Source organism: Schistocerca nitens, chromosome 8 (assembly GCF_023898315.1).
Source record: "Schistocerca nitens isolate TAMUIC-IGC-003100 chromosome 8, iqSchNite1.1, whole genome shotgun sequence".
Taxonomy (NCBI): Eukaryota; Metazoa; Arthropoda; class Insecta; order Orthoptera; family Acrididae; genus Schistocerca; species Schistocerca nitens.
This window is the reverse complement of record NC_064621.1, coordinates 20,194,145-20,211,166: the sequence shown is the minus strand read 5'-3', so window position 1 is coordinate 20,211,166 and position 17,022 is coordinate 20,194,145. Positions and strand designations below refer to the sequence as shown.

General features: G+C 40.2%; 1 protein-coding gene across 2 annotated transcripts in view; it reads right to left on the bottom strand.

Moving 5' to 3' along the window:
• The window catches only part of LOC126198936 (DNA-directed RNA polymerase III subunit RPC3), a 106,721-nt gene that overhangs the window by 16,710 nt on the left and 72,989 nt on the right, over positions 1-17,022 (bottom strand). For both annotated transcript variants that reach the window (XM_049935575.1, XM_049935574.1), the window contains exons 6-7: positions 10,505-10,658; positions 3,236-3,428 (exon numbers count right to left, since the gene is read on the bottom strand). In XM_049935575.1, coding sequence (XP_049791532.1) covers positions 3,236-3,428; positions 10,505-10,658 — 347 coding nt within the window. The remainder of the gene's footprint in view (positions 1-3,235; positions 3,429-10,504; positions 10,659-17,022) is intronic.

The window sequence follows — 17,022 nt, the reverse complement described above, 5'->3', positions numbered from 1 at the left end:
GACTATGGGAGTCTGGTTTACGATTCAGTGGCGCCCTCAGCATTGCGTTTACTCGACCCAGTGCACCACTGTGGCATTCACCTAGCGATAGCACCTTTTAGAATGAGTCCAGTGACCAGTGTCCTGGTGAAGCCGGAGTCCATCCATTGAAGGTTAGGTGTGCACAACTGCTCGCCAGTTATGTTGCACACGTTCGTAGTTCTCCTGCGCATCTGAATTACAGTCTTCTTTTTTCCAACCATGGCGGTTCATCTCCTACATCGGCAGCCTAGGTCAGGGCTTACGATTGCGGTTTGCGTCCATTCCTTTCTGTCTTAACTGGAGTCCTTCCCATTACTACTACCACCTCTCCTCGAGGTCCTTCACATATACCTAGGCTGCAGATTCTTCTGGACCTTTCGCATGGCCCTAAGGACTCCGTTAAACCTGTGGCTCTCCGCTATCACTTCCTCTTGATTCTCGACACATACCGGGGCCGTGAAGACGTTTACACCGACGGCTCTATGGCTGATGGTCACGTAGGCTTTGCGTATGCTCATGGAGGACATACTGAACAGCACTCCTTGTCAGATGACTGCAGTGTTTTCACTCCAGAGCTGGCAGCCATATCTGTGCTCTGAGCACATCCACTCATGCCCTGGCGAGTTTTTTCTCCTCTGTACTGATTCCTTGAGCTGCCTACAAGCTATCGACCAGTGCTACCCTCGGCGTCTTTTCAGGAGTCCATCTATGCCCTGGAATGCTCCTGTCATTCAGTGGTGTTTGTTTGAACCCTGGACACGTTGGGAATCACAGGCAATGAACTTGCTGACAGGCTGGCCAAACAGGCTATGCAGAAACCGCTTCTGGAGATGGGCATCTCTGAAACTGACCTGCATTCTGTCTTATGCTGCAGGGTTTCTCGGTTTTGGGAGATGGAATGGCATAACAGTACGCACGAAAACGGCATATCATTAAGGGAGACTACGGAAGTGTGGAAGTCTTCGATGCGGTCCTCTCACAGGGAATCAGTTGTCCTCTGCTGGCTCCACATTGGTCATACATGGCTAATGAATGGTTATCTCCTCCATTGGGAGGACCCACCTCGGTGTCGCTGTGGCTCACAAATGATGGTCATCGAGTTTTAGCCACTCTGCGGCAGACTTCTAACTTTCCCAGCACCCTACCTTCGGTGTTGGGCAACACTGCCTCAACTGCAGCTTTAGTTTTACTTTTTATTCTTGAGGGTGGGTTTTATCATTTGATCTAAGTTTTAGCGCATGTCCTTTGTCCCTCTGTGTCCTCCACCATAGTGATTTTACGGTGGACATTTTAATGTGTTGCAGAGTAGCTGGCTTCTCCTTTTTATTCTCATGGTTAGCCAGCCATGGTAGTTGCTCTCTTGTTTTGATCTCTTCTGCATGTTTCTTACATCTCTGTTATTTTCTGGTCCGATTTTGTCCATTTTAGTGTTTGTTGCACTTCTGTCATGCTTGTGGTTTTCTCCTTTCTTCCAGCTGTGTTTTGTATATCTTGGTTATTTTAATCCCACCCTTGTGGAATTATTTTATTCGGAACGAGGGACCAATGACCTCTTTTAAACCAACCAAGCAACTTCACTGAGCCCCCACTGTATCTAGACTGAGCCTTAGCACTTCCGTTTTCAGATCCTCTAATGCTACTAGCATGTTCAAACTTCAGACACATCATGAATGTTATTCCTTTGTTGGTTATTCCCTCTTTTTCTCCTGGTCAGCTCCTTCTTGGCAGTCCCTCCTGGTGATCTGAATGGGAGACAAGTTTGGAATCTTTAGCCGATGTAGAGATCATGCCACTTTTTTGATTACAGGCTACATTCTGTGAATATACATTTTGTATCTTTAATGCAGTGGTTTCCGGGGCCTTCTACACACTCATGCCATTAATTTGACTTTTAGAGACAGTTTTCCACCCTGATGGTAAAAAGGTCCTGAACCTCTGTCCGCCCCTTCACCCTCTTTGACAAGACCATTCTCAGAACAACGGTGACCTTCTGGCGGAAGTTTTCAGCCACCATTGCTGATGATTTTTTACTGAAGATTTAAGCAGTAACAAGGTTCAAATCGAAGACAATTTGACTAGTAGTCAAAGCCAATACCTCTAGACCATGGTTTCATTTCCCGTTCAACATTTATTTAATCTTTCAGTACCTTTTGACACCTGTCAGGACATCAGCCTCCATCTAATTGACCATCAGGTTCCAGACTTCAATAAATATTAAACCATGTTCAATTAGTCACGACAGAATTTTGTATTTAGGAAAAACAAGCCACTAAAAAATAGAGATCTCAAAAGCAACTCTAAAAATAATATGGACTGATTTTAAAATAATTAACAACTTGAGGTTTCACATGTTTACTTACTTTCTTCAAGACTTTAAAGTAAGGTAAAGGCAACATATAGGATTCTTCACAGACAGGAAAGGTCTACTGTGCAATATTCCAATGATGTTAACAACACTGAATGCATAATTTGTTAAGAACAGAAAGAAATAGCAGTTAGCTGACAAGGCATATGCAGCAATGGGAAGTGACCACTACAGACTGCTAGCGCTCAGTGTGATTTTAATTATGTTTTTCAAGAACAAAAAGCATAAATAATGAACAAAAGTGCTTAAGGGTAACCAGTCACTGCAAACACTTATAACAGACCAGAAAGAGCTTTCAAACCTTTAATGCCTTTTTTAGTCTGTATTCTGTGAACAGACATTTTCCATTCTTACAACAAGCTGGTTATGGATTTTAAGTTTTGATCCATATTTTTAAAACTTCAGTTGCTACGTTCCACTAAAGATATATTTTCCCTTCAATGTCAATCTATAACAGTTTTTGCTTTTGTAATGACTTATTCTGCGAAAGCCTAAATTTCATAAAAACACGGGAGAACTGCCGGATATCAGTAACTTCCGGCCAAGTGGCAGGAAGTTACTGATATCCGGCAGTTCTCCCGTGTTTTTATGGAACAATGAGTACACCGGGAAAGCTTTCAACATCACATCTAAATTTCATGTCCCACAAAGTTGCATTTTGACTGATCTTGTTGCAGTGTAGACAGCTGGGGCATCGAAATTTATTGTTTGCAGCACCTCCAAAAGATTAATTTGCTAACTGTTAAGATATTCTACAAAACAAGTGCTCAACCTGCCTTGATGTGAAGTAAGTGTTACCTGTTGCAACAGCAAACCTTGAAAAAGATCAAATTGATGCAATTTATTCACCTGGTTTAGATCTATATGAAACAGAAAAAATGTCTTATTTGGCTGATTTGTAGACATTGTCTTGCGCAGTTCTTGCATTTGTATAAAATTTTCTTGCAACAGTCGATATGTGTACAGTTTAGCTTCTTTTGCTGGGATCATCACCAACTGTTGTATTTGTTCTTGTTCCACGAACTCCTTTGCTCTAACCAACCTGAAATAATTCAATTCATTTTCAAGTAAATTTTTTATCCGTTATGTAAGGATGACTTTATTCTACATTATGTGATACAATCAAACTACAAAAATGATTAAATGAAGCTCAACAATATTACAACTGTGTGTACTTATTACATACAGTGGAAAAAAAGGGGTAACTGGTAAACTGACATGGATTTGGGAGGGGGGGGGGGGGAGGAGGGTTGTTACCGAACTATGTGATCAGACCCAAATATATTTGAAAATTTTCAATGTAGTTCTATAATTTCATAGAACAGGCATCACATACATGCACCCCCCCCCCCCCCCCCCCCCAAAAGATCCTGATTTACAAAGTGGACAGCCACATCTGCATTCTGCAAACCATTGTGAAATGCATGGCAGGGGGTATGTTCTATTGCAAGCATTTATTAAGGTTTCTTCACATTCCATTCACATATGGAGCATGGAAAGAATGCTTGTTTAAATGCCACTCTGTGTGCTGTAATTAGTCTAATCTCATGAAAATGATGTGCTTCCATCACACAATCTTCTCCACTCACTTCCACAGGATAAGCATTGGAGACTGCCCAATTTGTATGTGTGTGACTCAACATGAGGTGATTTTTTTAATATTTTTTCATGTGAGTAATTTCATGATCAGTAAGTAAATTTGTGCAAGAGACTTAGCAAATTGAAACACCAAACTTCCACAAATATTTATCAGTATCCTCCGGCAACAGTGCCATATGAACATATTTCTTAATATTTATCTTCTCGTAAATCACTACAGGCCAATATCACTTTCTCATCATCTGCAAAGCCTTTTAATGTATAATTCTGACTAATCTCTAACCACTGGTGGAAGTGGAACTTTTATCTGAACAGATGGGTTTTTCAAAACCACCTGTTCCTTGGAACAGCACATCGGACCTTTTTTTTTTTTTGGGAGGGGGGAGGGGGGGCAATGGTGTTTTAAGCAAACCAATAAGGAAACTAGAATAGCAATCTTTACATTTCCTGTAAACTGCTTTAAATGGAGAAAAGGAACTCAACTTTGGGATTTCAAACTGTAAAATGAGGAAAAAAATAGTACCATTGGAAAGCACTCTCAAAATTTAACATGATTTGTCTAAACAGTGCTTTCTTTCCCTTGACTAGCACCACATGCTAGATTTAACTCCCCCTCATTATTACTTTTGGGAGGGGGGCGGGGGGAGACGATGTGTATCTACTGTTTCCTACAATTCAGGATGACATAAAAGCCTGTTGGTTGCTGAAATACAAAGAGATACTTCAGGGCTCTCAAAATGCTTACATGTTAAAAATGTTTCTGCCATATTCTATTGCTATAAATCAAATAAAAAAAAATATTTTTCTCATAATTACTTATAAGTTATAAAACTGCAAATAAATTTTAATCAGTGGTCAAATAACTTGCAGGAAGGCAGCCTGGGGATGTTGTCATAAATATTTTGACAGGAGCACATCCTGCAGTTTACTAGGCATAACTGCAGCAAGCAAGAGCTGTGCAAAAGTTTTGGATTCCCTTGTGCACTGCTTACTTGCTATGCCTCGAAAATGACAGGGTGTGCTCGTGTCCAAATATCGACTGTTGTCACCCGGCTGCATTACCGAAGTCATTTGAACACTGTATACATCATCAGGAGATACTCAGGTCTCTTAATTTTATTCAAACTTAATTGTGAACAAAAATTTTCCCCTCACTGCAGTATGAAAAGGGATGTTCATTATTCTTCTTCCATTACCCACTGTTCAGATCGTCAGCTCCAGGAAAAATTTTCTGATATAATCAAAATTTTGTAAAATAAATAAAAACAAATTTTTGACAAAAAAGTTCAATTTTGAGACATCTTTTCATTTGTAGTAATTTTTTTGCCCATTTGAAATTCTGAAGTTGAGGTCATTTTCTCCATTTTCCAATAATCTCCAGGCAATGTATGGTTCATCAATCTGTTGGCCCTTATCAGGTTGCCTAGAACACACATCACAAAAGAAGAAGATTGGACATACTTTTTCGAGAAAAATGCCTTTATTCTGTTCAGAGATCAGGTATGACTAAGAATGTAACAGGTGGGACGTTTGTTGATCTGACAGCTGCATATGACAAAATAAAACATAGAATCTTATTTAGGAAACTCTTCAAAATAGTTGGTGTACAGAATCATATTATTTTTCTTTCTTTTCTTTTCTAATATATAATCTATACGTAAACTGAATGAGCTATAAACCAAAGACACCGCCAAAAGTAAATTAACGGGTTGTTTTGTGGCAAGGATAATGTTTTGGTTGTTGTTGTTGTGGTCTTCAGTCCTGAGACTGGTATGATGCAGCTCTCCATGCTACTCTATCCTGTGCAAGCTTCTTCATCTCCCAGTACCTACTGCAACCTACATCCTCCTGAATCTGCTTAGTGTATTGATCTCTTGGTCTCCCTCTACGATTTTTACCCTCCACGCTGCCCTCCAATGCTAAATTTGTGATCCCTTGATGCCTCAAAACATGTCCTACCAACCGATCCCTTCTTCTAGTCAAGTTGTGCCACAAACTTCTCTTCTCCCCAATCCTATTCAATACCTCCTCATTAGTTACGTGATCTACCCACCTTATCTTCAGCATTCTTCTGTAGCACCACATTTCGAAAGCTTCTATTCTCTTCTTGTCCAAACTGGTTATCGTCCATGTTTCACTTCCATACATGGCTACACTCCATACAAATACTTTCAGAAACGACTTCCTGACACTTAAATCTATACTCGATGTTAACAAATTTCTCTTCTTCAGAAACGATTTCCTTGCCATTGCCAGTCTACATTTTATATCCTCTCTACTTCGACCATCAAGAGTTATTTTACTCCCTAAATAGCAAAACTCCTTTACTACTTTAATTGTCTCATTTCCTAATCTAATCCCCTCAGCATCACCAGATTTAATCTGACTACATTCCATTATCCTCGTTTTGCTTTTGTTGATGTTCATCTTATATCCTCCTTTCAAGATACTGTCCATTCCGTTCAACTGCTCTTCCAAGTCCTTTGCTGTCTCTGACAGAATTACAATGTCATCGGCGAACCTCAAATTTTTTACTTCTTCTCCATGAATTTTAATACCTACTCCGAATTTTTCTTTTGTTTCCTTTACTGCTTGCTCAATATACAGATTGAATAACATCGGGGAGAGGCTACAACCCTGTCTTACTCCCTTCCCAACCACTGCTTCCCTTTCATGTCCCTCGACTCTTATAACTGCCATCTGGTTTCTGTATAAATTGTAAATAGCCTTTCGCTCCCTGTATTTTACCCCTGCCACCTTCAGAATTTGGAAGAGAGTATTCCAGTTAACGTTGTCAAAAGCTTTCTCCAAGTCTACAAACGCTAGAAACGTAGGTTTGCCTTTTCTTAATCTTTCTTCTAAGATAAGTCGTAAGCTTAGTATTGCCTCACGTGTTCCGACATTTCTACGGAATCCAAACTGATCTTCCCCGAGGTCCGCTTCTACCAGTTTTTTCATTTGTCTGTAAAGAATTCGTGTTAGTATTTTGCAGCTGTGACTTATTAAACTGATAGTTCGGTAATTTTCACATCTGTCAACACCTGCTTTCTTTGGTATTGGAATTATTATATTCTTCTTGAAGTCTGTGGGTATTTCGCCTGTCTCATACATCTTGCTCACCAGATGGTAGAGTTTTGTCATGATTGGCTCTCCCAAGGCCATCAGTAGTTCTAATGGAATGTTGTCTACTCCCGGGGCCTTGTTTCGACTCAGGTCTTTCAGTGCTCTGTCAAACTCTTCACGCAGTATCTTATCTCCCATTTCATCTTCATCTACATCCTCTTCCATTTCCATTATACTGTCCTCAAGTACATCACCCTTGTATAAACCCTCTATATACTCCTTCTACCTTTCTGCCTTCCCTTCTTTGCTTAGAACTGGGTTGCCATCTGAGCTCTTGATATTCATACAAGTGGTTCTCTTTTCTCCAAAGGTCTCTTTAATTTTCCTGTAGGCAGTATCTACCTTACCCCTAGTGAGACAAGCCTCTACATCCTTACATTTGTTTTCTAGCCATCCCTGCTTAGCCATTTTGCACTTTCTGTCGATCTCATTTTTGAGACGTTTGTATTCCCTTTCGCCTGCTTCATTTACTGCATTTTTATATTTTCTCCTTTCATCAATTAAATTCAATATTTCTTCTGTTACCCAAGGATTTCTATTAGCCCTCGTCTTTTTACCTACTTGATCCTCTGCTGCCTTCACTACTTCATCCCTCAGAGCTACCCATTCTTCTACTGTATTTCTTTCCCCCATTCCTGTCAATTGTTCCCTTATGCTCTCCCTGAAACTCTCTACAACCTCTGGTTCTTTCAGTTTATCCAGGTCCCATCTCCTTAAATTCCCACCTTTTTGCAGTTTCTTCAGTTTCAATCTGCAGTTCATAACCAATAGATTGTGATCAGAATCCACATCTGCCCCTGGAAATGTCTTACAATTTAAAACCTGGTTCCTAAATCTCTGTCTTACCATTATATAATCTATCTGATACCTATTAGTATCTCCAGGATTTTTCCAGGTATACAACCTTCTTTTATGATTCTTGAACCAAGTGTTAGCTATGATTAAGTTATGCTCTGTGCAAAATTCTACAAGGCGGCTTCCTCTTTCATTTCTTCCCCCCAATCCATATTCACCTACTATGTTTCCTTCTCTCCCTTTTCCTACTGACGAATTCCAGTCACCCATGACTATTAAATTTTCGTCTCCCTTCACTACCTGAATAATTTCTTTTATCTCGTCATACATTTCATCAATTTCTTCATCTGCAGAGCTAGTTTGCATATGAACTTGTTCTACTATAGTAGGCATGGGCTTCGTGTATCTTGGCCACAATAATGCGTTCACTATGCTGTTTGTAGTAGCTAACCCGCACTCCTATTTTTTTATTCATTATTAAAATAACTCCTGCATTACCCCTATTTGATTTTGTATTTATAACCCTGTAATCATCTGACCAAAATTCTTGTTCCTCCTGCCACCGAACTTCACTAATTCCCACTATATCTAACTTTAACCTATCCATTTCCCTTTTTAAATTTTCTAACCTACCTGCCCGATTAAGGGATCTGACATTCCACGCTCCGATCCGTAGAATGCCAGTTTTCTTTCTCCTGATAACGACATCCTCTTGAGTAGTCCCCGCCCGGAGATCCGAATGGGGGACTATTTTACCTCCGGAATATTTTACCCAAGAGGACGCCATCATCATTTAATCATACAGTAAAGCTGCATGTCCTCGGGAAAAATTACGGCTGTAGTTTCCCCTTGCTTTCAGCCGTTCGCAGTACCAGCACAGCAAGGCCGTTTTGGTTAATGTTACAAGGCCAGATCAGTCAATCATCCAGACTGTTGCCCCTGCAACTACTGAAAAGGCTGCTGCCCCTCTTCAGGAACCACATGTTTGTCTGGCCTCTCAAGAGATACCCCTCCGTTGTGGTTGCACCTACGGTACGGCCATCTGTATCGCTGAGGCACGCAAGCCTCCCCACCAACGGCAAGGTCAAGTGGAGGGGTCATTGTAAAGCATAATAAGAAAAACTAGATGGGCCACCCACTCTGAACATGCAATAAAATTATTTCTCACATAGGGATCACAGAGATAAGATCACATTAAATTTACAGGTTGTAGAGAGGCATTTCAGTGGCCGGCCAACCTGCACACCATATATGAATGGAACAATAACAAAACCTAATGTGTGGTATAATAGTAAGTACCCTCTGCCATGCACTTCACAGTAGAAAGAGGTACACCACGAGAAAGTGATTTCACAAAATGCAACTTCTTTTTGGTCACCTCCAACCACTCATCTCCCGTGTGCACATGATGCTCCTCATCTATTGAGAAGAAATGAAATGGAAGAGGATTTTGTTCTGAGCATCAGTTGTATCTTCAGGCGTCTGCTCTACCATCTCACTCATTTCCATCAGCACTGTCATCTAACAAAGAGTCAGTCTTTCCACATCTCTAAAACAGTCCAAATGCATTTTGTATGTTCTGAACCAACTTCTCTGATGGGTAAATTTGTTCATGCCTTGAAGGCATTAATCTGCAATTTCTTCAAAAGCAGTGATTTTTGCAAAGCAGTTTACCTTGGATTAGCAGAAAAAAATGAACTCTGATCACGCTGAACTCAAAACTGATCTGTATAGATGTTACCAACAGAATATTCCTCCCTCAACTGGAATCAACTTTGACTAGCAAAATATCGCTGTTCAAGTCCTGTTTAATTGCTGTCTTCAGTTCAGAATCTCCAGTGAACGAGCATAATCTAACCGTCAGTGACATGGCACGTTGTTGGCCAAACTGTATGGCGACTACCTTGTTTTAGTACATCAGTAGTGCCATTTCCTTTTAAAATAAGTTTCAGTGTATTGTTTTTTTATTTCTCATTCTAACGTTTTGCTGTCTTTCTAATGTCCCTCCTCTTACGAATGTAGGATCAATACATTTGTAAAGACTCCCTTGGTAATGTGAGAATTTTATCCCAACATACGCAAATTCAATAAAATGAGCGACTTGTCTTTGTTGTAAGCACTGTCCACCTTTCTCATTCAGGAGTTACACGGGAGCCAAAAAACCCATAGCTTACCACAGTTGAGAATGAGGAAGGATTTAAATTCAATCTCATACTGCTCAGGTACACTGGAAAACAGGATGAAAGCAGAGCAGTGTAGCTTGACAAGAAGCCAGCCACAGCTTGCTGTTCTGGGAATAGGTGAGGCAAGATGGCTGTCCATTGCCCTAGTGCAGACACTTCAACATGGCATTTTTAGGTTGGTGTGTGTGTGTGTGTGTGTGTGTGTTTGTGTGTGTGTGTTTGGGGGGGCATTCTGGTCAGGCCTGAACTATAACTGCTAATTTCAACAAGCAATTGCATGACAACATTTACTGAATGCTTTGTGGACTCAATTTTACTTTGTGTTATGCACTGTGCCCTATCTTCATTTTCAAAGTGGGGATCTTCTTGTAAAAAAATTAGTGACTTAGCCAATAACACCTATGTCAAACACACATACCTAAATATCCTTGCTGCTTTTGAACCAAAGCGTTCCAAAACGGTGTTTTCAATAGTTGTCCAAGTCAGCTGAGTGAAGGCTTCCTTTATATTAAGGACATACTGTCCTCCACCGCTGTCCCCATCCTTGCCCACGAACTGACTTGAATCTTCCTCTGAAACATTTTTAATGCACGTAAGTGACTTCGAACTCCTCGAAATAAGTCTAAGCCACAATACTTTGGTCAAAATAGTGCAATTACAAAATTTCACTCCATGACAACACACATTACATCAACATTAGCTGCAGCTGCAGCAGCAGCAGCAGCAGCAGCAGCAGCAGCAACACCATTGGGATTGAAAAACTCATTCCAAAACCTGAAAGTTGTTCTTCATGAGGACAGTTACAGAATGTTATAAATGAGGGAACCATCCATAGCTTTCATTGGTGATTCACTCTCATCTAAACTATCGGAGCACTTCTCAGAATGCAACTCAAACTTCAAACAAAAAATGCCTCTCAACTTTACTTTCAAATTTAACACAGGCTCTTATCTGTTGATAGATTCATCATTATCCATAGATCCTGTCAAGGAGAACCTTTAGGGATGTGGAACAAGTCAAGGTATAAATGAACAAATGACAACGAAATCATAGAAGTTTAATCACTACACTGTCTGAACAATAAACTACCATTATACTGCTTAATGATATTCACACTTATACCATCAAAATTTATTGACTGATTTAGTAAGAAAACTGCTACTTCGAAAACTAGTGCTATCTCAGTTTGCTGCTGTTTATCTGCTGTTAGTACTTAATATTTACTTGATTAGAATGGTGTTCTTCAAATAAATATTTCTGTATATCTGTAAATATTGAGCCCTATTTACAGGATATTACTTCTTGTCATACAGGTCGATTGCCAACACCGCTGTTTGAAACGTAGTAAACAGAACTGATAAATCTATGAATATAGAGCTTCAGATTATTTGCAGAATGAGTGGCTAATACTGATCCCCATGAACCACAGACCTTGCCGTTGGTGGGGAGGCTTGCGTGCCTCAGCGATACAGATAGACGTTCCGTAGGTGCAACCACAACGGAGGGGTATCTGTTGAGAGGCCAGACAAACGTGTGGTTCCTGAAGAGGGGCAGCAGCCTTTTCAGTAGTTGCAGGGGCAACAGTCTGGATGATTGACTGATCTGGCCTTGTAACACTAACCAAAACGGCCTTGCTATGCTGGTACTGCGAAAGACTGAAAGCAAGGGGAAACTACAACCGTAATTTTTCCCGAGGCATGCAGCTTTATTGTATGGTTAAATGATGATGGCGTCCTCTTGGGTAAAATATTCTGGAGCTAAAATAGTCACCCATTCGGATCTCCAGGCGGGGACTACTCAAGAGGACGTCGTTATCAGGAGAAAGAAAACTGGCGTTCTACGGATCGGAGCGTGGAATGTCAGATCCCTTAATCGGGCAGGTAGGTTAGAAAATTTAAAAAGGTAAATGGATAGGTTAAAGTCAAATATAGTGGGAATTAGCGAAGTTCAGTGGCAGGAGGAACAAGACTTTTGGTAAGTTGAGTACAGGGTTATAAATACAAAAAAATTAATAAAAAAAAAATAGGAGTGCGGGTAAGCTGCTACAAACAGCATAGTGAACGCATTATTGTAGCCAAGATAGACACGAAGGCCACACCTACTACAGTATAAGTTTATATTCCAACTAGCTCTGCAGATGAGGAAGGAATTGAAGAAATGTATGATGAGATAAAAGAAGTTATTCAGATAGTGAAGGAAGACGAAAGTTTAATAGTCATGGGTGACTGGAATTCAATAGTAGGAAAAGGAAGAGAAGGAAACATGTTGTTGATGTGGTCTTCAAGTCCTGACACTGGTTTGATGCAGCTCTCCATCCTGTGCAAGCTTCTTCATCTCCCAGTACCTACTGCAGCCTACATCCTTCTGAATCTGCTTAGTCTATTCATCTCTTGGTCTCCCTCTACGTTTTTTACCCTCCACGCTGCCCTCCAATACTAAATTGGTGATCCCTTGATGCCTCAGAATATGTCCTATCAAGTGATCCCTTCTTCTAGTCAAGTGGTGCCACAAATTTCTCTTCTCCCCAATTCTATTCAATACCTCCTCATTAGTTATGTGATCTACCCATCTAATCTTCAGCATTCTTCTGTAGCAGCACATTTCGAAATCTTCTATTCTCTTCTTGTCCAAACTATTTATCGTCCATGTTTCACTTCCATACATGGCTACACTCCATACAAATACTTTCAGAAATGACTTCCTGACTCTTAAATCTATACTCGATGTTAACAAATTTCTCTTCTTCAGAAACGCTTTCCTTGCCATTGCCAGTCAACATTTTATATCCTCTACTTCGACCATCATCAGTTATTTTGCTCCCCAAATAGGAAAACTCCTTTACTACTTTAAGTGTCTCATTTCCTAATCTAATTCCTCAGCATCACCCGACTTAATTCGACTACATTCCATTATCCTTGTTTTGCTTTTGTCGATGTTCATCTTATACCCTCCTTTCAAGACACTGTCCATTTCGTTCAACTGCTCTTCCAAGTCCTTTGCTGTCTCTTGCAGAATTACAATGTCATCGGCGAACCTCAACGTTTTTATTTCTTCCCCATGGATTTTAATACCTACTCCGAATTTTTCTTTTGTTTCCTTCATTGCTTGCTCAATATACAGACTGAATAACATCGGAGAGAGGCTACAACTCTCTCTCTCTCTCCCTTCCCAACCAGTACTTCCATTTCATACCCCTCGACTGGTATAACTGCCATCTGCTTTCTGTACAAATCGTAAATAGCCTTTCGCACCCTGTGTTTTACCCCTGCCACCTTCAGAATTTGAAAGAGAGTATTCCAGTCAACAGTGTCAAAAGCTTTCTCTAAGGCTATAAATGCTAGAAACGTAGGTTTGCCTTTCCTTAATCTAGCTTCTAAGAGAAGTCGTAGGGTCAGTAATGTCTCACGTGTTCCAATATTTGTACGGAATCCAAACTGATCTTCCCCAAGATCGGCTTATACCTGTTTTTCCATTTGTTTGTAAAGAATTTATGTTAGTATTTTGCAGCTGTGATTTATTAAACTGATAGTTCGGTAATTTTCACATCTGTCAACACCTGCTTTCTTTGGGATTGGAATTATTATATTCTTCTTGAAGTCTCAGGGAATTTCGCCTGTCTCTTACATCTTGCTCACCAGATGGTACAGTTTTGTCAGGACTGGCTCTCCCAAGGCCGTCAGTAGTTCTAATGGAATGTTGTCTACTCCCGGGGCCTTGTTTCGACTTAGGTCTTTCAGTGCTCTGTCAAACTCTTCACGCAGTATCTTATCTCTCATTTCATCTTCATCTACCTCCTCTTCCATTTCCATAATATTGTCCTCAAGAACATCGCCCTGTATAGACCCTCTATATACTCCTTCCACCTTTCTGCTTTCCCTTCTTTGCTTAGAACTGGGTTTCCATCTGAGCTCTTGATATTCATGCAAGTGGTTCTCTTTTCTCCAAAGGTCTCTTTAATTTTCCTGTAGGCAGTATCTATCTTACCCCTCATGAGATAAGCCTCTACATCCTTACATTTGTCCTCTAGCCATCCCTGCTTGGCCATTTTGCACTTCCTGTCGATCTCATTTTTGAGACATTTGTATTCCTTTTTGCCTGCTTCACTTACTGCATTTTTGTATTTTCTCCTTTCATCAATTTAAATTTAGTATCTCTGCTGTTACCCAAGGATTTCTACTAGCCCTCGTCTTTTTACCTACTTGATCCTCTGCTGTCTTCACTACTTCTTCCCTCAGAGCTACTCATTCTTCTTCTACAATTTAAAACCTGGTTCCTAAATCTCCGTCTTACCATTATATAATCTATCTGAAACCTTCTAGTATCTCCAGGGTTCTCCCACATATACAATCTTCTTTCATGATTCTTGAACCAAGTGTTAGCTATGATTAAGTTGTGCTCTGTGCAAAATTCTACTTGACGGCTTCCTCTTGCATTTCTTAGCCCCAATCCATATTCTACTACTATTCCTTCTCTTCCTTTTCCTATTGTCAAATTCCAGTCACCCATGACTATTAAATTTTCGTCTCCCTTCACTACCTGAATAATTTCTTTTACCTCATCATACATTTCATCAATTTCTTCATCATCTGCAGAGCTAGTTGGCATATAAACTTGTACTACTGTAGTAGGCATGGGCTTTGTGTCTATCTTGGCCACAATAATGCATTCACATAGTAGGTGAATAGTGATTGGGGGGAAGAAATGAAAGAGGAAGCCGCCTGGTAGAATTTTGCACAGAGCATAACTTAATCATAGCTAACACTTGGTTCAATAAGATTTTATACATGGAAGAAGCCTGGAGATACTGAGAGGTTTCAGATAGATTATATAATGGTAAGACAGAGATTTAGGAACTAGGTTTTAAATTGGAAGACATTTCCAGGAGCAGATGTGGACTCTGACCACAATCTATTGGTTATGAACTGTAGATTAAAACTGAAAAAACTGCAAAAAGGTGGGAATTTAAGGAGATGGGAACTGGATAAACTGACTAAACGAGAGGTTGTACAGAGTTTCAGGGAGAGCATAAGGGAACAATTGACAAGAATGGGGGAAAGAAATACAGTAGAAGAAGAATGGGTAGCTTTGAGGGATGGAGTAGTGAAGGCAGCAGAAGATCAAATAGGTAAAAAGACGAGAGCTAGTAGAAATCAGTGGGTGACAGAAGAAATATTGAATTTAATTGATGAAAGAAGAAAATACAAAAATGCAGTAAATGAAGCAAGCAAAAAGGAATAAAACATTTTAAAAACGAGATCGACAGGAAGTGCAAAATGGCTAAGCAGGCATGGCTAGAGGACAATATAAGAATGTAGAGGCGTGTGTCACTAGGGGTAAGACAGATACTGCCTACAGGAAAATTAAAGAGACCTTTGGAGAAAAGAGAACCACTTGTATGAATATCAAGAGCTCAGATGGAAACCCAGTTCTAAGCAAAGAAGGGAAAGCAGGAAGGTGGAAGGAGCATATAGAGGGTTTATACAAGGGCGATGTACTCAAGGGCAATTTTATGGAAATAGAAGAGGATGTAGATGAAGATGAAATGGGAGATATGATACTGCATGAAGAGATTGACAGAGCACTGAAAGACCGAGGTCTTAACAAGGCCCCAGGAGTAGACAACATTCCATTAGAACTACTGACAGCCTTGGTAGAGCCAGTCCTGACAAAACTCTACCATCTAGTGAGCAAAATGCACGAGACAGGCGAAATACCCTCAGATTTCAAGAAGAATATAATAATTCCAATCCCAAAGAAAGCAGGTGTTGACAGATGTGAAAATTACCAAACTATCAGTATAATAAGCCACGGCTGCAAAATACTAACATGAATTCTTTACAGACGAATGGAAAAACTGGTATAAGCTGACCTTGGGGAAGATCTGTTTGTATTCCGTACAAATATTGGAACACGTGAGGCAATACTGACCCTACGACTTATCTTAGAAGCTAGATTAAGAAAAGGCAAACCTACGTTTCTAGCATTTGTAGACTTAGAGAAAGCTTTCGACAATGTTGACTGGAATACTCTATTTCAAATTCTGAAGGTGGCAGGGGTAAAATACAGGGAGTGAAAGGCTATTTAAAATTTGTGCAGAAACCAGATGGCAGTTATAAGAGTCGAGGGCCATGAAAGGGAAGCAGTGGTTGGGAAGGGAGTGCGACAGGGTTGTAGCCTCTCCCCAATGTTATTCAATCTGTATATTGAGCAAGCAGTAAAGGAAACAAAAGAAAAATTCGGAGTAGGTATTAAAATCCATGGGGAAGAAATAAAAACTTTGAGGTTCGCCGATGACATTGTAATTCAGTCAGAGACAGCAAAGGTCTTGGAAGAGCAGTTGAATGGAATGGACAGTGTCTTGAAAGGAGGGTATTAAGATGAACATCAACAAAAGCAAAACGAGGATAATGGAATGTAGTCGAATTAAGTCGGGTGATGCTGAGGGAATTAGATTAGGAAATGAGACACTTAAAGTATTAAAGGAGTTTTGCTATTTGGGGAGCAAAATAACTGATGACGGTCGAAGTAGAGAAGATATAAAATGTAGACTGGCAATGGCAAGGAAAGCATTTCTGAAGAAGAGAAATTTGTTAACATCGAGTATAGATTTAAGTGTTAGGAAGTGGTTTCTGAAAGTATTTGTATGGAGTGTAGCCATGTATGGAAGTGAAACATGGACAATAAATAGTTTGGACAAGAAGAGAATAGAAGCTTTCGAAATGTGGTGCTACAGAAGAATGTTGAAGATTAGATGGGTAGATCACATAATTAATGAGGATGTATTGAATGCAATTGGGGAGAAGAGGAGTTTGTGGCACAACTTGAGAAGAAGGGACCGGTTGGTAGGACATGTTTTGAGGCATCAAGGGATCGCCAATTTAGTATTGGAGGGCAGCGTGGAGGGTAGAAATCGCAGAGGGAGACCTAGAGATGAAT